The sequence below is a fragment of the Loxodonta africana genome, chromosome 4, assembly GCF_030014295.1.
Source record: "Loxodonta africana isolate mLoxAfr1 chromosome 4, mLoxAfr1.hap2, whole genome shotgun sequence".
NCBI classification, from domain to species: Eukaryota; Metazoa; Chordata; class Mammalia; order Proboscidea; family Elephantidae; genus Loxodonta; species Loxodonta africana.
This window is the reverse complement of record NC_087345.1, coordinates 152,129,785-152,155,186: the sequence shown is the minus strand read 5'-3', so window position 1 is coordinate 152,155,186 and position 25,402 is coordinate 152,129,785. Positions and strand designations below refer to the sequence as shown.

The window sequence follows — 25,402 nt, the reverse complement described above, 5'->3', positions numbered from 1 at the left end:
GCAGTCCATTTCTGCTAATACCTAGGATATTGACCTTCAAGCATTCCATTTCATTTTTGACAATTTCCAATTTTTGCTTGATTCATACTTCATACATTCCATCTTCCAATTACTAACGGGTATTTGCAGCAGCTTCTTCTCATTCTGAGTCGTACTACATCAGCAAATGAAGATCCCAAAAGCTTTACTCCACCCACATCATTAGGGTCCACTGTACTTTGAGGAGGCAGCTCTTCCCCAGTCGTATTCTGAGTGCCTTCCAACCTGAAGGGCTCATCTTCCAGCACTGTATCAGGCAATGTCCTGCTGCTATTCATAAGATATTCACTGGCCAGTTTTTCTTCTGCAGTAGATTGCCTTCTTCCTAGTTCATCTAAGCCTGGAAGTTCCACTGACACCTGTCCACCATGTGTGATCCTCCTGGTATTTCAAACACCACTGGCACAGCTTCCAGCATCACAGCAACATGCAAGGCACCACTGTACAAGGAACTCATTTTTATTACCTCAAACTCGTGACTATTACTTTTCTACCTAGAATTCCCTACTAAGCTAAACCAAATAATCAAATATAAGAGTAAAATCAAGTTTTTTTCTTTTTTACGGACATGCAAACACTCAAAAGACATCCCTCCTGTGCACTGTGCAGCATGTGCTTCAATAAAACAAGTAAACCCCGAGAAACAAAAATGTGGTATGAAAAACCATAAAATCCAACACAGAAGAATAATGAAGAAAGGTCCCAGGTTAACAGCTGCATGCCACACCTGGAGAACTGCCAGCTCAGACTGGAACAGGAAGATGGAGGGTTGCCTAAGAGATCTCCAGGGAAGAAAAAATGGAATTGGCTAGATTTGAAACTGTACTTGAGTATTTAGAAAGACAGCCAGTAGGCATATGATTTATTGGAACATCTGCAAACTATTAGTGATAGACACATAGGAAATAAAGCAAATACAAAAACGTGATTATTCATTCCGGGGAAAACAGAGTCATAAAAGAAAAAAAAGGTAACTGTAATACATAACATAGCTGAGTAGTGAAGAGAGATGTTATAACACTGTAAACATTGACTACTGACTTGACCAAGAATTATAACAAAAGTTAAGAGGGTATAAGAGAGCTATATCTTCAAATTTCAGAACAGAAAGTCAAGAAATAATATCTATAATGGAGAAAACGTTAAGAAATAATAGTACAGGTATATAGTTAGGAAATATAAAGCTACAGAGAGTGATTCAGTTCATACTTTTTGAGGGGGTACTATGTGTCGTGTTCTTCCAAGCGGTAGCAATCATTAGAAAGACATATCCTCCTCCTTAAATCAAGAAATTGACAAACTGGTTTATCAATCATTTGTTATGATTTTGGTCAATGTGTGTCCGTTCCCCAGATCATAATAAACTCTTTGTAATCCTACAGAATTGAGTTTCCAGATTCACAAGGCTAAGAACCACGTCCTATACTACAAAGATAATACTAACACACTATCGACTTGGGAATCTCTGCACAATCAGCTAGGCTTTCTTTCTCTTACATCTCTCTTTAATGCCACATTCTATATTTAACTGCGTCATTAACTTTATCATGGTTTACTTAGTCTTACAATACAAAAGGTACTTCGGCAACTTGAAAAATGTATTTTATCACTCTAAAAATCATTTATGATTTTTCTTAGTATAACAAAATATATTTTTAAAACATTTGTAAGCAGTGTATTCGTATAGTTCTTCAGAAGAATTTATTGCAATGTCTACTGGAGGGTATGTTTTAAAACTTGGTCACTCTGATAAAAAAGTGTATAAATTTGCAAATTTACTAAGATTTGGCTTTCTACAGTAAACCTCTAAATACTAAGGACTGGATAAAAATACAGTATTTATATTTTGAAGTATTTTATATTTTCTATATCTATCATATCTAGCAAGGTCTGGTAGTGTTATTACTAATCAAATCTATAAATATAAATCTTGGTGCGGTACGCTGAAGGGGAAGCCAAAATCTGTAACGTAGTCCCTGAACGTAAAGAGATTACCACTTAGTAGGGGAGTGAAGGCATAAATATATGACAAAATATTATCAGGAATATAGAAGAAGGTCTTCGAGGTAGAAGAAATATTACAAACAAAGGCATTGATGTCTAAAAAAAAAAATTATGTTTGGAAAACAGCGGTAAGACCACTGGTTTTGGAGAAGACAGACACAGTCTGAATGTCTTGGTTTTGCCATTGTTGGTCAAGAGATTTGCACCTCTATCTATAAAACGGATAACAGCAGCTACTCTACGTAGTTGTGAAGATTTAAAATATGAACATAATGTGTGTTTTATAACTGGTATCTATCATTATCCTATCTTAAGGGAGATAGGGTCAGGAAAGAAAGAACCCTGGACCAATAGGGATGATGAGGATTAGTAGTTGGAGGGGAGAGATCCTCTGAGTCAGACCAACCTGTGAGCCGTGTTCAAGTATCACCTCTATTATAAAAACTTCCTGGATCACCTCAGCTTACAATGATTATTTAAACTCCAAAAACCCTGTTTACCAGACTACCTGATGCTTTTTTTACAAAATATTTTTCAAAACACAACTCAGCATTAGCTTGTAAATGTGGAAGTTGTTGCGTTGCCAGACGTTTTGGTGTGTATGTTTTCACCACAACAAAGAAATGAAAGAGAGAAATAAACAAAAAAACACAGAATGCAGATGTGTATTTTCATGTTTGGCTTTGTTACCAAGCCTGGATTCCCAAGGTAGGATGTCCCACTCATCTTGTTATTCCAGTAGCAAGCTCAGCGCTCACCTCATAGGAAGCACCCAAGAGTGAAAATGAATCACTCTCTCTACCAGAAATGCATGTCATCTGCCTCCTCTCCTACACTCACAGCAGCAATAATAATAAAACCAAGCTTTCCTTCTCACTGAATCCTGGGTACAGCCTCGGCATGCTTCTCAACACATCACTCCAGCTAACCATTACCAATAGATCTGAGCTAGTAAACAAGATAAACCCAGTTAGCATCCTTGGTCTATACTACTCATTTGACTCTTAGTATAGGCTATCATGGAAAAGAGTGAAGTAACCATATTCATTCATTCACTCAACAATTACTTATTGAGCCCAGATTCTCTGCTACGTTATAACTGTAAACATCTTAGAGTGCTTATATTCTGGTGTACTATACGTGAAAGTAATGGGAGATGGAGCATGTAGAATTAGGGACAATGGCAGACTCCAATAGCCACGAAATCTGTTCAGGTATTAAGTGCTTCTGTGCTTTATGGCCCTCTCCCCAACTGTAATAAAAAAAATGGTAACTATAAATTAATCCAAGCCAATCATGGTTATGCCATCTCCCTTCCATGAACTGTGACCCGACTCTGACCAATGGAGTGGTCTACTAGAGTGCTCTAGGGAAAGTTTTATTTGATCTTAAAAATGGATTCAAGACAGGAACTCACCTGTCCCAGCCTCTGGATGTGACGGTATGAGGGAGGACATGATACATGGAAATACTGCAGCTAACTTGTACTCTGGGGAGGAAAACCAAGAAAGTGTCCTAACATCACTGAACGCCTTAATTTTCCAATAACTGCCACGCCTTCGAGTTTCTTATTAATGTAAAATAACATATTTGCCTCATTGTTTAAGCCACTTTTAAAGTTGGATATTCTATGACTTGCAACCAAAATCATTCCGACTGACAGAGAGAGCAAACATAAGACGGCGATTCGTGGCAGGAGGTTAGGTACGAGTGCAAAGAGCAAAAAGTCCACACTTATTTCATGGTACTAGAGACTGATGAAATTATACTCAGACATGTTCTGCTTTTTTTTAACTTCTATGTAACAAATAAGGAGCCCTGGTGGTACAGTAGTTAAAGTACTGGGCTGTTAAACGGAAGGTCAACAGTTCGAACCCATCAGCCATTCTTCAGGAGAAAGATGTGAAAGTCTGCTTCCGTAAAGATTACAGCCTTGGAAATCCTATGGGACAGTTCTACTCTGTCCCGTAAGGGTCGCTATTAGTTAGAATCGATTCGATGGCAGTGGGTTTGGTTTTATACAACAAATAACTTTGAAACTTAAAGAAAACTGAAAACTGTCCAATTCAGGAATTTCATCTTCTGAAATAGGTATTCTACTACACTAATGAAGAGTGCATAAACTGATACAACCATTAGTGAAAGTTATTTGCCTTATAATTTGTGTCTGGGAATCTTTTCTATGGAAATAATCCTAACTGCAAATGAGGCTTTATGCAAAAATACATTCACTGAAGCATTATTTTTCAGTAAAGGTGTAAATCACCTAAATGTCTAAAAACTAACCATGGAAATTATTAAATCGATTATGGCAAATGCATATACATGAATATTATGAAGTCATTAAAAATAATTTCATGTTATTTTTTAAATACAAGAGAATGCTTATGCTACAATGCTCAATAAAAAGAATATAAAACCCTAAAAGTAGTATGCTCACAACTTAGGCTAAAAAAAGACGTATTTAAAAAGACTAAAGAAAATATGCTAAAATGTAAAAAGAATTTGCTTTTAGGTAGTAGAACTATGGGACTCTTTTCTCCTTTATTCTTTTACAGTATATTTTAAATATACTATTTAAGATCCGTAAATGTACCTCACTTAAATTATAACTATAATTTTCAAGTTTTTACCTACAAAAGTGATTCAATCGAAAAGAGCCTTATTCAGTATGAAGCTTTTCTCAGTCTCAGTAAATGGTATTTTCGTTCACCCAACAGCTAAATCAGAAATACGAGAGTAATTCTTGACACCTTCCTCTCCATCATCAAAAAATATCTCAAACCCATTCACTTCTCCCTGCTTCAGTGTCCACCATCTTAGTTTAAACCACTATTAGGTCTCATCTAGTCCGATGCAACAACCTCCTATCTGGTCTTTATTTTCTACAAAGTAACCCATCATATTCCAAAACTGAAATCAAATCAAGTCACTCTCCCGCTCAGATCCCTTCAATACCTTCCTATTGTCTTCAGAATAAATTGTAAGCTATGACACCCCCCAACACACACGCGCGCGCACACACACACACACTTAACCTGAGTGCAAACCACTTCCCCCATCTCACCTACTGTGAATCCTGTACCGCTGTCCCCTTCCATCTCCATGCTCCTGCCACAATGACCCTCTCTTTGTTTCTTGACCATGTCATGATCTTCCATGCCTACAAGCCTTTGTTAATGCTTTTCTTTCAGCCTAGAAGATTCTTCCCTCCACCCTTCAACTGGTTACCTTCCACCCAACCTTCATATCTCAGAGACTCAAAAGTTACTTCTTCAGAGAATTCCCTGACTCTGCTTACAATCCTCTGCTCCCCAGCAATTTAATGTCAATGACTCCCCCCACCATTTCCTTCAAAGCACTTCTCACTTAGTATATAGTATTTACTTGTATGTTTGTTTAATGTTCATTTCTACTAATATTAATAATGATGATGACAGCAGTTGGCATTTCTTAAGAGCATACAATATATTGGGCATTGGGTTAATACACTATCCCTTATACATTATGTCTTTTTATCCTCACAAACCCTGAGGTGTTATTCAGAAAAATAAAGCAAAGGGAAGGATAAACTATGATGTGCCAACAAGAATTTCTACTATGCTATTTTAGAAAAGATGGCAAGGGAAAAACATTCAGATAATCTGGCTTCTGAAGCAGAGACCTGAATGAAAAAGTAGGAATCTATTAAATTCAATGATTCTTAAGCTTTTTCAAGTTTGCACTAAAAAAAGATTGAAAAGGGTAACTTCTTCCCTTTACAAATAAGGGAACTAACTGAACAAAGAAAGTGAAGGTGGGGCCACGGTGGGTAAATTGTGGGGAACAAAATGTTAAGGAATTAAATGATAAATCCTAATAAAGCTTTCTGTTTGCAATAAACAACTAATATTTTATCTCAAAAACTCAAGGCTTTTAAAGGGTTATAACACAGCTTCCCCACCCCACCACCTTCAGGAGAAAAAGTTCCCATCCTATTCATTTTCTAAAGGCACCTGTGAAAGGAGCTGTTCAACTTCACAACTAGTTAATTATTAGAAGGCGGAGTGCTAAATCTTGGAAATATTATTGATTAAGCACTAACTGGGAATAAAGGAGAAAGATCAGCACAATCTTAGCAAGGAAAAAAAGAGAAGACCTCCAGGGAAAGAATGGTGCCTAAGCTAAGAATTTACTCATTTTAGACAGTAAAAGCTGAGTTTCCATCACTATAACGTTTCTTTATGAAAATGTTCAAAGGCTTTTTTTTCTTATATACTTTACCTTCCTGAAACCACCAGAGTTCCATCATCGAGTAAGTAATCCTTCACATTCTGAGGAAGTGGAAGAATGACACTAAAAAAAAACACACATACCAAAAAGGTGTCATTTTAAAAGGCCAGCCATAAGCAGAGAGAAAAAAATTCCAAACGAAATTAATTTTTGAAATATTTGTTTCCTTTACTTTAGTATGAAGTGAAAATGTTAATCATGTACACTTGGTAGCAGCTGACTAGGAATGTGAATAATGTTAATAAATATCACAACAAACCAACTTAGGGTCATATAATTACCACAATTGTCTTTGTGGTGTAAAAAACAACCAAATTCAAGGAACCAGACTGAAATCACGGTATGAAAGCTCAAAAGAATTCTGGGTGAGCACAATGATCATGTGCCTTTAGGAAAAAAGAGACCAGCAAATATTTGCAGAAACATAGGAAATACAACAAAACAAACCAAAAGATTAACAGCATTTGACGACTTTCTAAGACAAACAGCAGAAGCAGACTTGATCTGGAAACCATTCTGTGGTTGGCAACAGCACGTAAGGTTAAGAATCCAAGATACGTTTTGGTGGGGATCTATTCAAGTGATCACCAAAGATAAAAAGCTGCTATACGCGTCTTTGTTTCAGATAATCATTAAGGAGGCAAAGTCCTACTTGAAGTTACTTAGAAACCAATGCGATAATTTGCTTCTTATCCTGTTACAACAAATCATCAAAAATCCCTGCCACTGATACCTAAGAGATACTACTGTTTTGAACTTGAAGCACATGTTTTTTAAAAAGTGAAAAAGGTAACAGCCAGCTTTTAGAGAGTTACTAGAACACCACTGACTTATAAAGTGCCTCATTTATTCACTGAGTTTTTGGGTTGCGTTACGAATGGTTTTTGTGCACAGAAAGGACTACTGGGCCACTTGGGTTTTAAGTGTTAATATTTGATTTATCAATGTTCAGTTTCAAATTCAAAAGCCTAGTCTTTCCTCAGGCTTTTAAGTTCAATTAACAAATCTTAGTATTCTATTTATAAATCTACTAAATTTTAACCACTTTTAAGTGAGCCTTTGCAGCTTAAAGCCCCTTAATAAATTTAAACTCTATAGAAATAACCTATTTGACTTTCTTTTTAAATACTTCAATTAAGTGTAAATAAGCCTTCCCACGTATATAACTCATAAGGCTAACAAATTAAACTGTAAATATAGTGAATCTAAGATTGTCTTAAACATTCCAGTGCTATTTAAGAACATAAAATTTCTTCTTATACATTTTAACTCATCACAATTCTAAAACAATTACCCAATTTCAGTTGGTACCATAAGGCTAATCTGTTATGTATGCACTAAATTGTTCTCCAAATTCTTAAAGACACCAAATAAATTTAACACAAAAAATAATACAGCTTGAAATTTGAGTTATTTGATTATCTCTGTATTTAATTGTACTTCTTCCTGGGGTTAAAGATACTTACCCACTAAGATAATATTCTTCCCGTGACGATCAGGGACTACCTTTCCAAGAGAAATTCCACTTTACCTTCTCGGAGCAGGGATGTGAGTTTCTAGATATCTAGGGTGATTTTTCCTCATCATAATGAGAGCAGATACAGTCCTCTTTTATGCCAACAATGTCTCTAAGTCCCCAGATGGGATGATTTCTGAGTCTGCAGCCCTTGTTTTTGGTTTCAATTCTGATTTGAATCTGCAGTCCCCCTCCAGGTGGCATTATCCCTTGATTAGATACAAAATATCTACTTACTGTTTGATTCTATTCTAAATTCTTTACATATTCTTCCTATTTGGCAGGTCCACAATTCCCACAGATATTACATGACATCCAGTTAGATTCTGCAGAGTTCTCATGAGTCACCCAATTATACAGTCACAGTTCTAAGGATATCCTAATGACATTATCTTGCATTTATGTTATGAAAGGTAACAAGGATCCAAAGGCGTTTCCATTAAGAACTCAAAGCCTGGGGGAAGAGGGATGATAGCTCCTACCCACCCCAAAAATCACAGTACAATGTAAGTGCTGCAATACAGATGAATCAAGTGCTACCAAAATGTGAAAGAAAAAGGAACTATGCCTGAAAGACTGAAATGCAAGCTTTACACAAATGAGGTTGTCAAAAGAGCTTAAATTGGTCATTGAAATCCACCATGCTGGCAAGAGTCCAATGAGGCCTGACTGACAGATATAAAAAAAAAGAAATACAAAATATCTATTGCATCAAATGAATATGACCCTATTCACAGTATAAACAAGTTGCTCTAAGAGAATTTTGGAGTTAGTAGGGACCTTTGAAAGATTACTTAACATCATCTTCATATTTTAGGAAAAAAAACAGATTCAGAAAGGTTAAGTGACTTGGCCAATGTCACCTAGCTAATTATTCTTAAGCCTAAGCCAAAGTTCCAGAACCTGTCAAAAAATAAACCTGTAGTCTTATCTGCATATTAATCATCTCAGAATCCAATAAATAGATATAATAAATAGATACTAAATAATAATGCTGAGACAATAACTAGAATATGGTCTTTCAACATTTAAGCTGATGTTGGCCAAAGCATGACCCCACCGGACTGGCCTCCAGTGTGGAGGGATATCCAGCTGTACGTTAGGTTGCAGTGATCACCACAAAACTAAATAGACTGAAGAAATGACTTAAAGACAGAGTAAAGAAGTTTGAAGCTACATGGTATAGTTGTGGACTGGCCAGTAGTATCAGAAAATACCATACCTGTGGGGTGTATTTATTTTCCACTTGTATGAATGGTACGCATTTTCAGTAAACTAAAATTATTTTGCTCCCATGAAGCTTTGATTAAATTAAAAATATAACAACAAGTAATATATTTGTGGGCTTACTATATGCCAGCAATAGTAGCAAGCATTTCAAATGCTTTATCTCATTTAATTTCCATGGCAATCCTATTATTTTCTGAATTTTCCAGATGAGGCTTAAACAGGATAAGCCATTTGCTCAAAGTGCTGGTGGGACCAGGATTCAAAGCCAGGCAGATGGCTCTGACTCCCAAGTCCAGTGCTTAACCACTATGCTTTGCTGCTAAAAGCAAAGACAAAGTCTGCTAGAGGCCATAAAGGTACCTACACAGAAACCAAACGTCAGTTTTATGCATACTCGGAGTTAAAATGTCTGACAAGTTCACCAATATACCTTCTGTCACACCAATACTAAAGAATTAACCCCAGCATCACCTCGAACCCAGAGCCTACTTTTAATCATGCAAAGTAATGAGAGACTAGAATACCACATAGGAAGATCGCATCTACATTTGAGGGCAATGTATGCTGCTGCTGCTGTTGCTGCTGGGACTCTTTCTTTTGTTCTGATGTGACTTCCATCATCATTAAAGGCAAAGACTCTATGCCTTTGAGTTGCCCAAGCCTCCCTTACACCATGGATAACTGGAAGCAGGTTCTACGTATCAATAAACAAAACCAAACCCACTGCCTTTGAGTCGATTACGACTCATAGTGACCCCACAGAGCTTCCAAGGCTATAAATCTCTAAGGAAGCAGACTGCCACACCTTTCTCCTGCAGAGCTGCTGGTGGCTTTGAACTGCCAATCTTTGGGTTAGCAGTCGATTGCTTTAGCCACTGCGCCACTAGGGCTTCTTAGGCATGACTAACACAATGAGAAAGAATTGTCTTTTTTGATAACCTCCACGTGCTCTTCCAACCCCTCAGAATTTCAAAAGTTTCCTCTGTACTCACTCTCTGCGCACAGATGCAGAGGAAGAGATGGTATCCAAATAAGTGACCCACTTTTTTTTTTAGACCTAAAGGGAGAGAGGGTAAAATATGGAAGATTCTATCCAAAGAAACTCAGTCCTTTGCTCCATCCCTCTTAGTGACAGCCTACTCTTGCATAAGTACTAGATTGCTTTTGAAAAGTTGGGAGTATTCTCCTGGCTGCCTTGCCCACAATACCTTAAATGACCAGGTGAAGGATGAAACAGTTAACCCTCTACTTTGTCCTGCAAACCAGGGGTGGAGTTCTTTTTCTAGACCAAAGAACTAGGAAACTAATACCGTTCCACTCCTTTTCCATATTGCTTTCTCTCACAGTACATTACCATCTCTAACAATATATATCTATACTTTACTAATGCTTTCCACATACATTATCATCTTGGAGCTTAACAACAGACTGACGTTGGACGTTTCTGTACCAGTGTTATTTTAACGGAGCGAAAAGCAATTAAGCGACTAGGCGAGTTAGTGGCAAAGCCCAGACTACCCAGCTCTCCTGATGTACCTTGCCTCTCTGGCCCATGCCCTCGTTCTAAACGGCACAACTCTCAAGCCTAAACTAGGTTAGTCCACTACTCATCCCGTCCTCGACCCTCACTGAACCACGACCCACCTTCCTTACTCCTCTAGCACACTTCGGACACGCAGTAGGGCGCACGGCAAATACTAATCTCCTTCATTAATCTCCCCACTTTAAATAGCACTGTTGTTGTTAGGTGCCACGGAGTCGGTTCCGATTCATAACGACTCTATGTACAACAAAACGAAACAACGCCCGGTCCTAGTGATCAAATACCACCAGAAAGTCGAAATCTCGGCACTGTCGCTCCCACCCAGTCTGTATAAGGCCTGCCTTTTTTAACGAAAATGGGCTTTGTCCCAAATATCGCTCTTCCCCTTTGCCTATCGTCCCGGGGTAACTCCTCCCACCTTACCTCTTGATGGTGAGGCTTCGGAACAGCGGATACCACGCGGAAAACTGACAGTGCAGCACATGCTCCTTCTTCATTCTCCAACTGCCACCGCCACTGCCTTTCCCTCTTCTTCCAGCACTCTCCCGGAACCCTGGTATCTGGTCCCGGAAGTGTCCGCCGAGCTATTTTGGTTCAAGGATTCTTCCGGTCTGCAGATCAAAGAGGCGCTAGAAGAAAATGGAAAGGGGAAGGTACTTTCAGCACGCACACTCACACACGCACACGCACACACACAGAGTTTGGGTCCCGGAAGAGGGATTCCGGAAATGTTGGGAAAAGAATTTTTATGAAGTTTACGGCTCCAATTTCTACCCTCTAGACGCGCAGCGACCCGGAAGATAATCATCTAAAGCGATGTCACCGGCGGGGATTCTACGGGTGCCGGGAGGGACGGGAGCGCACATCATTTAGCCAACGCGAGACGCGGCTGTCTCAAGCAGTAATACCCGCATTTGCTGAGAGTGCTGCATCGGACGCGCTTTTTCTTCTTTCATCGCCCTTCCCAAAGGAATAACCTTCCCTTCACTCGACACTTTGGAGTAAGTAACTGGGCACAGGCTAATTACCGTATCAAATATCTTTGGGGAAGACGGTGAGAGGATAGAGAGGGAACACATCTGGAGCGTGCGACCAGCGTAGGCAGCCGCGCGCGTGTCTCCCTTACTGCGGACTGGGCTCACATCCAGGAAAGCGAGGGAGGTAGCGCTCTGGAAGCGCGGAAAGGAGAACAAGATCAGAAGAAAACTAGGAATTGGGAGAGAAGAGGCCTCGGATACTTGGAGTAAAGAAAGCGGGAAACACCACAGTTAAATAATAAATTTGTGTGTAACGGTTGAGGTAGCTGCACATGGGGAGAATGCCTCCTCTTCGTTGGTTGGCCAGAGTTATGAGAGAGAGAGAGGGAGGGAATCCTGTCTATACCATCCTGAGGAGTTTGACTTTGGAGATAAAAGAGAAGAGGAAGTTTTCAGAGAAGAGTTGTCTTCTTGAAGTGTAAACATCATTTACTCATGCCCCGCAGAATTATAAGCCTAGAAAAACACAGCCAGATTTTACCAGTATCTTTGCAATGACGCAATCATAAGACTGGAAGAATTCTAGTCGAACTTGAAATATCAGTCTTTTTTTCTCTTTCGCAGCCATCCCTTTATCACGCGTTTTTCCTCCTCTTTTGTCGTGTGCCATTGAGTTGATTCCGACTCTTAGTGAGCTTACAGACAGAGTAGAACTGCCTCCAAAGAGTTTTCTAGGCTGTAACCTTAACAGACTGCTAACCTCAACCAAAAGGTAAATGGTTGGAACCCAGTGGCTCCGTGGGGGGAAAAAAAGACCTGACGATCTGCTCCCATTTAGATTGGAGCCCTGGTGGCACAGCAGTTAAGAGCCATGGCTGCTCATTGTTTACAATAGCAAAAACATGGAAGCAACCAAGGTGCCCATAAACAGATGAGTGGATAAATAAATTATGGTATAGCCACACAATGGAATACTATGCACCAATAAAGAACAATGATGAATCTGTGAAACATTTCGTTAACATGAAGAAATCTGGAAGGCGTTATGCTGAGTGAAATTAAGTCAGTTGCAAAAGGACAAATATTCTATGAGACCACTATTGTAAGAACTCAAGAAACAGGTTAAACAGAGAAGAAAATATTCTTTGATGGTTATGAGAGTGAGGAGGGAGGGGGTAGTCACTGATTAGATGGTGGACAGGAACTATTTTGGGTGAAGGGAAAGACAACACACAATATAGGAGAGGTCAGCACAACTGGACTAAACCAAAAGCAAAGAAGTTTCCTGAATAAACTGAACACTTCGAAGGCTAGCGTAGCAGGGCCGGGGGGCTTGGGGGCCATGGTTTCAGGGGACATCTAGGTCAGTTGGCATATAATAAAATCTATTAGAAAAACATTCAGCATCCCACTGTGGAGAGTGGCATCTCAGGTCTTAAACGCTAGTAAGTGGCCATCTAAGATGCATCAATGGGTCTCAGCCCACTTGGAGCAAAGGATAATGAAGCACACCAAAGACACAAGGTAATTATGAGCCCAGGAGACAGAAGGGGCCACATAAATCAGAGACTGCATCAGCCTGAGACCAGAAAAACTAGATGGTGCCCAGCCACAACCGATGACTGCTCTGACAGGGAACACAACAGAGAACACCCGAGGGAGCAGGAGAGCAGTGGGATGCAGACCCCAAATTCTCATAAAAAGACCAGACTTAATGGTCTGATTGAGACTAGGAGGACCCTGGAGGTCATGGTCCTTAGGCCTTCTGTTAGCCCAAGACAGGAGCCATTCCCAAAGCCAACTCTTCAGACAGGGATTGGACAGGACTGTAAGATAGAAAATGATGCTGGTGAAGAGTGAGCTTCTTGGCTGAAGCAGACACATGAGACTACGTGGGCAGCTCCTGTCTAGAGAGGAGATGAGAAGGCAGAGGGGCACAGAAGCTGGCTGAATGGACACGGAAGTACAGGGTGGAGAAAAGCAGTGTAGCTGTCTCATTAGGGGGAGAGCAACTAGGAGTATATAGCAAGGCATATATAAATTTTTGTATGAGAGACTGACTTGTAAACTTACACATAAAGCACAATAAAAATTAAAATATATATATATATATAACATAAAAAAAAGAGCTAAGGCTGCTAACCATGAGGTCAGCAGTTCGAATCCACCAGCTGCTGCTTGGAAACTATGAGACAGTTCTACTCTGTCCTGTAGGGTCGCTGTGAGTCAAGACTGACTCTATGGCAACTGGTTTGGCTTGGGTTTTTTTTTTGTTTGTTTTTTTGATGCCAACTAGAAAACAGTACATGTTAAGAAATTTCAGTTTTGTTTGTGTATTTAAAAGAGAGCAAAATCACTCGCTGGTAATAAATGTCTTTTACTTCTGGTAGTGCTTAAAAGCCTTGGGCCTGTTCTAGGCACCTCCACCTAAGGGAACACATTTTAGGTCTCTCCTTAAAATTCCACATTCTTACTGGTTCTCTTAAGCAACTTTAAATTAGAAAGAAGTAAGAACCCCATCCACTGCAGGCTTCTTAAAGATTCATTAGGAAAAATCCCTGGAACTTGTGTTGGCTATGAGTCAGAATGGACTTAACCGCAATGGTTTGGTTTTGATGTGTGTTTGAGTTACTTTTCCCCCATTCTCCCTGTCCGTCCTCTTTCTCACTCCAGTAATAAACTTTGTTTCATTTTCTCAAAAATGTTAACTGTTAAGTGGTTTAGCTGGAAACATTGCCTTTAAAGATACATTTTCAAAGCAGAGGTAAATGATTATAATGTTGCAATATGTGTCCCTGGGAGTTATAACAGTTCATTACACCTAATTCAAAAATTGAGGATTATGCAAACCTTTCTCTTTTGAGGGAAAGCTGGAAGCAATATTTTATATGTGCTGGGAGAATTGTGCTAGACTGCCGGATCTATGAGAGAGTAGAGAGGGCTCTACAATACTTGTTTTGATATGACCTAGAAATGAAGTCACAGCTGAAGAAAATGTAATCTTTGTGAACTTGAGTAAAGTAAACATGTTGAAGATAGGAATTAATAGATGTATAGAAGGAAGCGGAAGCCAGGAACATATTCCTTCAGGAGTCGTATACTTTAATAGCACAGGAAACATTATTTGAGTGAGAGGTTGAGGCTGCTGCAGAGCTTTAATACTGAATTGCAGTTGTTTGTAGAGAAGCAGCTAAATTTATAAACTTAAATATACACATACTACAGGGAAGGAATTTGGTAGAGATTCTTCACTCAGGCATACTTTCGAAGTGTGTTCAGTGAATTTTTAGTAATATTCGTGGTTGGTTTTAACTATTGATACACATGAAATAAATCGGCATTACTAACAGGAGATGCTCAAGTATTTTGAAAGGCTGTGGCTAAATTATAGAGTCCCTGGTTAGTGCAAAAGGCTAAGTAAGTGCTTGACTGTTAGCCAAAGGTTGGTAGTTCAAACCCACCCAGAGGTACCTTGGAAGACAGGCCCAGTGCTCTGCTTCCAAAAGGTCACAGCCTTGAAAACCCTATGGAGCAGCCTTAAACGGCACACGGGGTCTCCATGAGTTGGAATCAACTTATGGGCAGCTAACATCAGCAACATAGCTAAATTAGCATTCACTGTCTCTTAGCCACCATGTTTGTCTTTACTTAGGCATGAAGTGCTTATCAAGGTTGTTCAATAAAACGTTTACTGTTGTGTACCATCAAGTCAGTTTCGACTCATAGTGATCCCATGTGACAGAGTAGAACTGCCCCATAGAGTTTCCTTGGCTTTAATTTTTACGGGAGCAGACTGCTAGGTCTTTTTCCTAGCCGCTGGGTGGATTCAAGTTGCCAACCTTTTCGTTAGCAGCTGAGCACTTAACTGTCTTGCCACCATTAACTACTTAGTAAAACCTTAACAGTAGTGGAAACAGTTGAATTTTCTCATGCATGCTGAAAAATGTCACAGTCACATGATTTTGGTTGAGGACATTTATTGTGCAATTCCAAGTTAAATAATGAAAAACGCCTCTAATTCTCTGAATCCATAAAATTTGACTAATTTTTCTAGATTAATATTTCTAACTACAGTGGTTTTCTCCATTTGTATATCTTGCTAACATCTCAAACATGGGGTGTCCAAATTTGAGCATTGCACCACCTCTTCCTCCTGATGTCCCGGTCTCCTGTAGAGCATCTCCTCCTTGAAATTAGGTTTGATTTAATCAGAAGCTATTTTAGAACAAGTAATAAACTCTCATCTGCAAGGAATTAAACCTGTTTCCTCACCACTGCCACCACCCTAGTCCAAACCTGTTATCTCTTGCCTGGACTATTAGAAGAGGTTCTTTACTGATCTCATTACTATACTGCTGTAAGTCATTAATCTTCCTGGGGTAATTATAGTCAGTTCACTCTTACTGAACCAGAAATGTGGTAAAATCATTATGAATCACCTAACCAATAGCATAATCTCAGTAAATGTTGGTTCCCGCGTTGGCTACTCCCCCAGACCTGTCAAAAGAAAAAACTATCAGTGGTTTCCATCCTTACCAAATTAAAGTACAGGAAGTCGTTGCTATCTGAGGATAATTGGTGTCAACAAAGAAAAGGTCGCCTAAAGTGAATTACTTGATATGAATACCAAGATTTTACCATAAATGGTACAAAAAAGAGTTGATTAGAGTATTATCTTTAAAAACTGAATTTTTAAATGTTTTCTTCTTATAACCGAAACTATTCAATATAACTATCTGGATTCTTTGGTTCTTTGTTCCTTATAAATTAAGTGGCTTTTTGCCACTTAATCCTAAGCAATATTTTCTTTCAAAGTGCCTTGTTGATTTCCCTATTCAATTATTAAACTTACCAACTGCCTGATCCTCTTTTTGTCAATCAAAAGGGTTCTTCTGATTTCAGCTCCTATATCCGTTATTTGGTTGAATATTGCTGGTGTTTATAATACTCAACTTTTGTCAGGGAGCAACTAGCCAACAAATAATTTATTGTTATGATTTTTTGCATTACTTTGAAACCTCAATAAATTACAGGGGTTCACTTATGGTAATGAAGGAGTCTGAGTGCAAACTCAGGCTGACTTTTGAGAGTCTCAGTTTAACTTCTTGAGTCTTAGTAATTCCCACTTTAGTCTAGCTGTTGTTACTAACACCGAAATACCCAAGTTTGTGAATGATTAATCACTTATTTTTCCCTTTCAGTGAGGGATTGCTTTCTAACTCCGAACTAGCTTTTATAGCAGCCAGAGTTTGTGGTATGCCAGCTGGATTGTTGTGTGCTTTATTGCATGAAACTTTGGGGGAGGAGAGGGGCTGAGAGCCAATCAACTCTGTGTGTGCCCTTGCAAATGTTAACATCATCCATTATAATGTGTGTGCTTTTTGTTTGTTTAGGGTGGTGGTGGGGGATTGAGAACTAAGGGGCTTGCCAGACTCTCAAGTAATTTCTAGACCTTGCCCAACTTAGTTTTTCTCTCTTTGTTCATGTGTCTCTTTTTACCGGAATGCCTTCTCTACTTTCTTGGTCTCTAAATCGTACCTTAATATCAAACTACCTTTTAGTAGCAGCCTTTAAAAAAAATTTTTTTTTTTTTTGTCTTCCTCACCACCTCCCTCATTTAAAATACCCTGGTGTTGTGTTCTCTGTGGCAGGCTTTTACCCTTCTGGTTATTTGTGTGCTAAAAGATAAAGTCCACAGGAATAAGAGTGTTAATTGTTGTGTGCAGTTGAGTGGATTCTTATAGAACAGAGTAGAGCCCTGGTGGCACAGTAGTTAAGAGTTCAGCTGCTAACCGAAAAGATCAACAGTTCGAATCCACCAGCCGCTCCTTGGAAACCCTGTGGGACAGTTCTACTCTGTCTTATAGGGTCACTATGAGTTGGAATCAACTTGACGGCAACCGGTTTGGTTTTTGGCTTGTTTTATTACACCGAGTGGAGCCCTGCTGGTGCAATGGTTAAGAACTCACCTGCTAACCGAAAGGTCAGCAGTTTGAATCCACCAGCTGCTCCTTGGAAACCCTATGGGGCAGTTTTTTATAGGGTCGATATAAATTGGAATTGAATTGACAGCAATGGGTTTGGTTTGGTTTCGATAGCACGGAGTAGAACTGTCCCACAAGGTTTCCTAGACTGTAATCTTTGTGGGGAGCAGATAGCCAGGTCCTTTCTCCCACCAAGCCACTAGAGCCGCTGACCTTTCATTTAGCAGTCAAGTGAGGGCAGGAATCGTGGTCAGTTTATACTTAATATGTACTCAAACATTTGAATTGCCCACACTCACAAAGCTAGAGACTCCTTCCTGCCACTAAATAAGAATTCCAAGACTCTTGTGACGTTTTCTCTAACCTGTATATGATAACCCTGGAACATTGTACAGCTGATGTATCAGACTGAACTGAATTAAAACAGGTTGATGAGTTTGTGACTTAGTTGAACATTAAGGACAATCATAATTGAAATTGTAGAGCACTCAACATTATGTACATGTGTATTTTAAAGTAAACGTAGCACATATTAGCAATACAATATAAATGAGCTTAAATTCTAGTTAATAAAGTGAATAAAATGCAAATTAAACTTTACTTTTAAATCATGAAATAGTATTTTAAGTCAACCTGGGAAAGTCCTGTGTTAGTAATAGAGTATGAGGCATTGAATTTAAACTTCATTTGCTTCTTTCTGTGGCAGGTTACGTGGCAATGACTGGCCCCAAAAGGGTACCATTTAGCCTCTGCTTCTGAAATTTTTTTTTTTTTTCTGAAATGGTACTGAACATAATATTCTTTCCATGTTTCAGTCCTAATTTTGAGGTGGTTTTATACCTCTTTTTGAAGCATTTTGGGAATTATATAATAAAGAATACTTTTGACGTCACTCTTTAATGGCTTTATTTTTTGTTATTTGTACTGTGTGTAGATTGCTACAGGCTATGGTTTTTTCTTACTTTCCAACTAGGGCTGATTGCATTCTAAGTAATTACTTGCTGTAGAGGGGTCCAGCCTGTTTGCCACCTTTTTTTTTTTTTTGGTAATACATGCCTGTAGGCTGTTCTATAAGGAGCCCCGTAATGGTTAAGCACTTGGCTGCTAACGGAAAGGTCCAGAAAGGTGGGTGGTTCGAACCCACCAGCTGCTCTGCGAGAAAAAAGACCTGGTGATCTGTTCCTGTAAAGATTACAGCCTAGGAAACGCTATGGGGCAGTTCTACTCTGTCTATAAGGGTCGCTATGAGTCGGAATCGACTCGATAGCATACAATGACAGTTTTTTAGTTCTCTTTTTTTTTTCTAATGTTTTACCTTAAATATTTTTGAATAAAATCTACTTGAAACAACTCTTCTATAGCTCAGCATTTGCCAGCTTAGGGTCTATCTTGATATTGCCAAGACTGTTTTGTAATTGAGTTTAACTAATTTAATTAAATGAAAAATTGTAAATGAGAAACTGTCCTTCAGAATAGAACCATCTTTTTTGGCAGTCAAGAATCCCTTTGGAAATGTGAGGGTAACTATAAAGATATTTGAATAAGGGGGCCTAGCAGATAATATAAATGTCAGAGGTTTTATGTAAATCTGTAGGGACTAGCTAGTGCCCCTTTACTCCTAAAGATACTCACATGGTGGGCAGGTGTTACTATCCTTTCCTGCACTATGTGTTACCATTTTGCCTAGAGTTTCTGGGAATACAGATTAAGAACCCTTTTCTTGGAGGAAATAAATTATCTAGTTCTTCTTTCAGTGTCTTCTAGTAGTGCTTATACTTTTCAAGACTGCAGTTCTCTCCCTTTAAGAAATGTGGGCATGCACAGAAAAGTTATATATGATCAGACTGTTACTTTGAAAAAAAGAGGTAGAAACTTAATCCAAAGCATTTTGTACTGTTGTAGACAAGAGTATTTTGTGCACTAAATGAGGCTGTATATTCACAGAGTTGTACCACCATCACCACTATTTAATTCCAGGACATTTTCATCAAAAAGAAACCCCAGCCACCTGGATTCTTCGTTCTCCTAGCCTCTGGCCCCACTAATCTACATTTTGTCTATGAATTTGCCTATTCTGGATATTTCCTGTAAATGGAACCTGTGATCTTTTGTGCCTGGCTTCTTTCACGTAGCATAATGTTTTCAAAATTCATGCACGTTGTAGCACAAATCAATACTTCATTCCTTTTTGTGGCCGAATAACCCATTGTGTGGATATTCCGTATTTTACTCACGCATCAGGTGAGGGACATTCGAGTTGTTTCTGTTTTTGGGCTGTTACACATTGTGCTGCGGTGAACATTCCTGTAGGAGTTGTCTGTGTGAGCGTGTTCCATTTCTCTTGAGCGTATACCTGAGAGTGGGCCATGTGGGAACTTTATGCTTACGTAATGTTTTGAGGAACTGCTTGACTGTTGCCCAAAGAGGCTACACCTTTTTACATTCCCACCAGCAGTGTATGAGGGCTCTAATTTCTCCACATTCTCAACATTTGCTATTCTTCTTTTTGATTATAGTGATTCTAGTAGTAGCTCATTGTAGTTTTATTATGGAGCCCTGGTGGTGCAAGGGTTAAGTGCTCAACTGCTAGTGAAAGATTGGCAGTTGGAACCCACCCAGGGGCTCTGTGGGAGAAAAGGCCTGGCAATATGATCCTGTAAAGATTACAGCCAAAGAAACCCTATGTTCTGCTCTGTCACATGGGATTGCTATGAGTTGAAATCAACCTGGCGGCACTTAACAACAGTAACTACTGTATTTTTACACAAATAACACACGCCTTCTACGTTTGTTTGCCAACCGTGTCCTCTCCCCATGAAGTATTTTCATAAGCGCGTTATGCTAACTTTTTTTTTTTTTTTTTTTTACAGGAACATGTTTTAAAAAATGGTATAGCCGTACTTATAAAAATACCTCGCGGAAGGAAGCTGCAGTTGGCTAACATAGAAACACTCGTTATTTGCATAAAAATGTAATTATGTTGAACATCTTTTCGTGTGCTTACTGGCCATTTGCATATCTTCAGAGATAGTCTATTCAGATCCTTTGCGCATTTTTTAAATTGGGTTATTTGTCTTTTTATTATCTTTGTAAGAGTTCTTCATATATTTTTATCAGATACGTAATTTGCAAATATTTCTCCCATTCTGTGGGTTGTCTTTTCACTTTCTTGATAGTGCCTTTGAAGCAGAGAAGTTTTTAATTTTGATGAAGTCCAATTTATCTTTTCTTTGGCTGCTTGTGCTTTAGAAGACCTTTATAGTTTTAACTCTTACATTTAGGTCTTTGATCCATTTTGGGTTAATTTTGTATATGGTGAGGTAGAAATTCAGTTTCATTCTTACGCATGTGTGTGTCTAGTTGCCTGAATACCACTTGTTGAAAAAAAAACATTATTTCCCCCATTGAATTGCATCCTTGTTTTGGCACCCTTGTTGAAAATCAGTTGACCATAAATGTATGGGGTCTATTTTTGGACTCTCAATTCTATTCCATTGATAAATATATGTTTATCCTTATGCCAGTACCACGCCATCTTGTTTACTATATAGCTTTGTTGGAAGTTTGGAAATCAGGAAATGTGAATCCTTTAACTTCGTGCCAACATAGTTTTCAAATTGAGTTTGATTAACTTAGTCAAATAAAGAGGAGTAGAGAAAGAACTGCTCTTTAGGACAAGCCTAACCAGGCCCCAAACTAACCTAATGTTTGAGAACAGAATGGATCTCTTGACTTACCCAGTTCAGATTCACTTTATTCATTCGTTTATTTGACAGTGATTTTAGGGGGGTTTTATATAAACATAACTGTCAGCAATGTTGAAGGCTGGGCAACATAAAGAAAAAACTAGAGTCTAGGAGATCGTTTTGGAAATCATTTCATCCCAAGTGTGAGGCACTGAGGTTTTTAACCAGAGCAGTGATGATAGAGAGAGGACACGTTCAAGCAATGTTAGAGATAGAATTTTTAGGACTTATAACTGATAAGTTATGGTTGAAAAAGAAGAATAAAGAATTGGAGATACTTAAAATTCTAGCTTGGGGACAATGAGTAGATGTGGTTAAGGGAGTAAACTCAGGCTTAGACGAGGTGAGTGTGAGGTATAGGCAAGACATCTGTAGGCACAGCTCAGCCAATGTAGGGCAGAAACAAGTAAAAATTAGTAATTGTTGTGTAAATGATTGCTGAATCCATAAGTAGATGAGGTTAATCAGAGAAATAGCTTAGATAGGGAAGTGATCAAGAAGAACTCTCGAGAAACACTAGTATTTGTAAGCAATGGAAAAAATAGTTTCCATTGGGTGTTAGAGGAGAAGATTGCTAGTGGCTAGATAAAGATAAACAGTGGTGTCATTCTTTCTCTCCAGAAGTCTGGCAAGGTTGGAAGACAGAACAGATTATGAGAAGTTGATTGATTTTTGTGTTGTTGGGTATTATATTTTGGGATAGAAGTAACTAGCTGTATGAGGTAGAAATTGAAGATTGATTAAAAAAAAAAAAACCAAACCCAGTGCTGTCAAGTTGATTCCGACTCATATGGGTAATATAGTTACTGCTCTGGGTCCCAGAAGAAACAAAGAGGGAAGATGCTTTTTCCTCTAAGACAGTTGGTAAGAGAGTTGATTGTTGAAGGTCTCTATTTTCTCTGAAGTGAAGGTTAGGAGATGGCGTAGGGAACTGTGGAACTTAAGAGTAGTCAACATTTGGGATAGCCACTGAGAATGGTAGATAAGATAACAAGGAACTGGAAAATAGAAATGAAAAAAAAATAAGAGGATCAATCCAGGAAGTCCAACAGCTAAATAAACTTTCTGAAAGAGAAAATGGAGTGGAGGAGATTATCAGTGAAATAATTCAAGTTCCCTGTAAAGAAGCACAATATGTAGTTTCCAGGTTAAAAGGACCCACTTGAGTACACAAAACAATGTAACCATTACCACCCCCAGGTACACCAACATGAAGACACACATAACCTACAGGCTTCCAGTGAAAGAGAACAGGTGAAGAATCAAGAATTAGAATGGCTTCAGACTTCTGAACAGTAACACCAGAAGCCAGATAACTGAGCAATGCCTTCAAGAATTTGATAGAAAATTATTTTCAACCTGTAGTTCTGTATTTGGTCAGATTATCTGTTGTGAGGACAGAGAAAAGATTTTTAGACTTGCAAGTTCCAAACTGAAGGCATAAACTAAGAAAAGAAGAAGTAGTGGTATTCAACAAATTGGATCCCAACACACACCAGGATGACAATGAAGGGAGGTCACGAAAGGAGAGCTCTGCCAGAAGCATAGGGGGCAGCCAGCCCTGGAGCAGGCCAGAGGGCTCCAGGAGAGAATTAAGAAAATAAAACTGATAGAATACAAAGAGTAAATACTTGATGCAAATGTGTAAAGGGGAGATTTTAGGGAACTGCAAGTGAGTTTATTGTTCAATTAGTAATGTGTTTATATAAAAGTAGGCAAATGGTACAATGGATTGTACATGAAAGGAAAAGTAAATGCTGCAGAGATCAGCTGCGAATCATATATATTGTCATAATTCTACTGAACTAGGAGCCCTGGTGGCGCAATGGTTAAGCGCTTGGCTGCCAACTGAAAGGTCTACGGTTTGAACCCACCCAGCAGTTCCACCAGAGAAAGACCTGGTGATATGCTCCTGGAAAGATTACAGCCTAGAAAGCCCTATGGGGCAGTTCTCTGTCACATGGGGTCACAATGAGTCAAAATCATCCCAATGGCACCTAACAATATTGAACCAGATCCCCTTGGTGGTGCTGTCCAAAATTAGGATACAACTGTTGCTCTGGGAGGAAAGTGAAATAGAAGCATGTTTCTTTAGAGTTATCAAAATGTCAGAGCTGTTGAGATTGGTTGCCTCTGGGGAGTGGGACCTGGGAGGGGAGGGTTAGGGACCTGCTCTTTTTATAAAGACCTTGTCCTACTAGTTAACTGTTTATACCCAAATCCGACTTCGATAAGTGTTAAAAGTGCTTTGAAGTGAATAGGAGGTAGAGATAGCCCACACAACTCTTAAAAAGTTTTGCTGTAAAGAATTGACAAGGAACGATAGTTGAAGAGTGGGCTTGGAGAGAGGTATACGATTTTTCTGCTGTTTCCCCTTGGAAAGAGTTTTAGATTTGAAGTAAGACTATCTCTTTAACAGTGTATCTAAGTGCCTCCTTTCCAGGCTCCCTACGTGCATGTGGGAACACAGTAGTTAATTGAATCTAACTGGGTGGCCTTAAGTTCTTTTCTGAATGTTTCCTGGGGCATTTGCATTTACTTTTTTGCATTTTTCCTTCTGGGGCAGTTCTCCCAGATCTTCACACAAGAGAAGCTGCTTTGCTGGTAGGTAAGTTTTTGTGTTTTTTTTTTAATCATTTAAGTGCTTTGACCAGTGGTCTATAGACAAATGTGTTAAATTCAGAAAATAATTTTAGCCTAAACAAATCTCATTATCTTACAGCGTGAACGTCTTACCTGAGGACTATAAAGACTAGTTTTAAAATGGAAAACCAAGAACCAATGGATTCTTCTCAAACAATGAAACAGTCTATTATTTCAGAAGAGGTATAAATTGGCTTTCACTTCCCTTCCCCTTCCCCAGATGATCTGAGTTTAAGAAAAATGTATATGCTATTTGTTGTTTCTAATGATTGTTTATATTCTTAAAGATAATTTTTGAACATTGTTCCTCCTCTCTTCTTAGGGCTTAGGGATATTTTGCACTTGTGTAGGAGCCATAGTTTTTTTTTTTTTTTTTTTTTAGGAGCCATAGTTTAGCCGTCTTAGTTATATGAACTAGGTAAAGTGAGACCATTTTAAAGTGGATTTTGGCTCTTGATAGAAAAATTTTCAGTTCTTCTGAAAAGTTTCTCTGGATAGAAAAATAAATAATGTGTGAATTATAGGGCTTAGACATTTGATACTTAGATATCACATCTGAGCTGTTTACACTTCTAACATGTCTGATTAAGAACAATAAAAACCTAAATTGTTAGTTGTAGTCCAATTCCAGTGAGTTCTAGAACTAACATACCTTGTATATTACTCAGTTTAGCCATTATCTTCCTGCAGGAACCATTGTAATGGATAAATTTTAAATCCTTCATCTTGGAACTCTGATCTTGACACCTTTTGGAATTCTTTTGATTTAAAATCTTTTCATGTTTGTGAACAGATCTGCTGATAATTATTAGGTTGCTGTTGGCAAGAAGTGAAAGATAGGATAGTAAGAAAAAGGCTACTGCTTTATGTATACAGTGAAGCTTTCCGCTCAGTTCAGTATAGTGCCATAGGTAAGTTAGTCCTTGTAAGTTAAACTCCCTAATGTCAATGCAGAACAATCCTGGGGTGGGACACCCATATGTCATTGTAGGAAATCCAGTCATTGGACATGGCTTCCCCACAATCAGCTTCCCTGTGTAGTTATTGACATAAAATACCATTGATAAATGTTTACACAGTAAACACACCTATGTGACTAGCACCCAGAGAAGAAGATAGAATGTTAGGAGCATCCCTTAAGACATGCCCCCCTTTGTTCTCCTTCCAGTTGCTCCTTACCACTCCCCACCCCCGACCAGGGAGTTTTTACACTATCATTTCTTTTCACCTCCAGTACTACCTCAAAAACCCCCAAAAGAAGCAGAACCACCCTTCAGGAAAACAACCTTTAATACTTACTCAACTGAAAACTTGACCACAATTAGGAGGAAAATAAGATTACTGGAGGGCCACATAGAGAAATTTGAAAGAAACACCAAAAACCTTTTTGATTATTATAAAACCAGTTTGGTTTGAAAGTTTCCCAATTTATTATCTGATCTCCTTTT

The 25,402-nt window shown here is 38.8% G+C and overlaps 2 protein-coding genes across 7 annotated transcripts in view; one reads left to right on the top strand and one right to left on the bottom strand.

Moving 5' to 3' along the window:
• CDC123 (cell division cycle 123) overlaps window positions 1–11,316 on the bottom strand; it is a 61,682-nt gene extending 50,366 nt beyond the window's left edge. The window contains exons 1-2 of the mRNA XM_003410581.4: window positions 11,028–11,316; window positions 6,307–6,378 (exon numbers count right to left, since the gene is read on the bottom strand). Coding sequence (XP_003410629.1) covers window positions 6,307–6,378; window positions 11,028–11,101 — 146 coding nt within the window. The 5' untranslated portion in view covers window positions 11,102–11,316. The remainder of the gene's footprint in view (window positions 1–6,306; window positions 6,379–11,027) is intronic.
• An 80-nt stretch (window positions 11,317–11,396) lies between these two features.
• Window positions 11,397–25,402, top strand: part of NUDT5 (nudix hydrolase 5) — a 28,765-nt gene continuing 14,759 nt past the window's right edge. For 2 of the 6 annotated variants that reach the window (XM_003410582.4, XM_064284862.1), the window contains exons 1-3: window positions 11,397–11,605; window positions 23,878–23,919; window positions 24,034–24,137. In XM_003410582.4, coding sequence (XP_003410630.1) covers window positions 24,075–24,137 — 63 coding nt within the window. In that variant the 5' untranslated portion in view covers window positions 11,397–11,605; window positions 23,878–23,919; window positions 24,034–24,074. Of the gene's footprint in view, window positions 11,606–20,435; window positions 20,537–23,877; window positions 23,920–24,033; window positions 24,138–25,402 lie in introns of all 6 variants that reach the window. The other 4 variants (XM_023548917.2, XM_064284863.1, XM_010590730.3 and 1 more) reach the window with 4 other exon arrangements.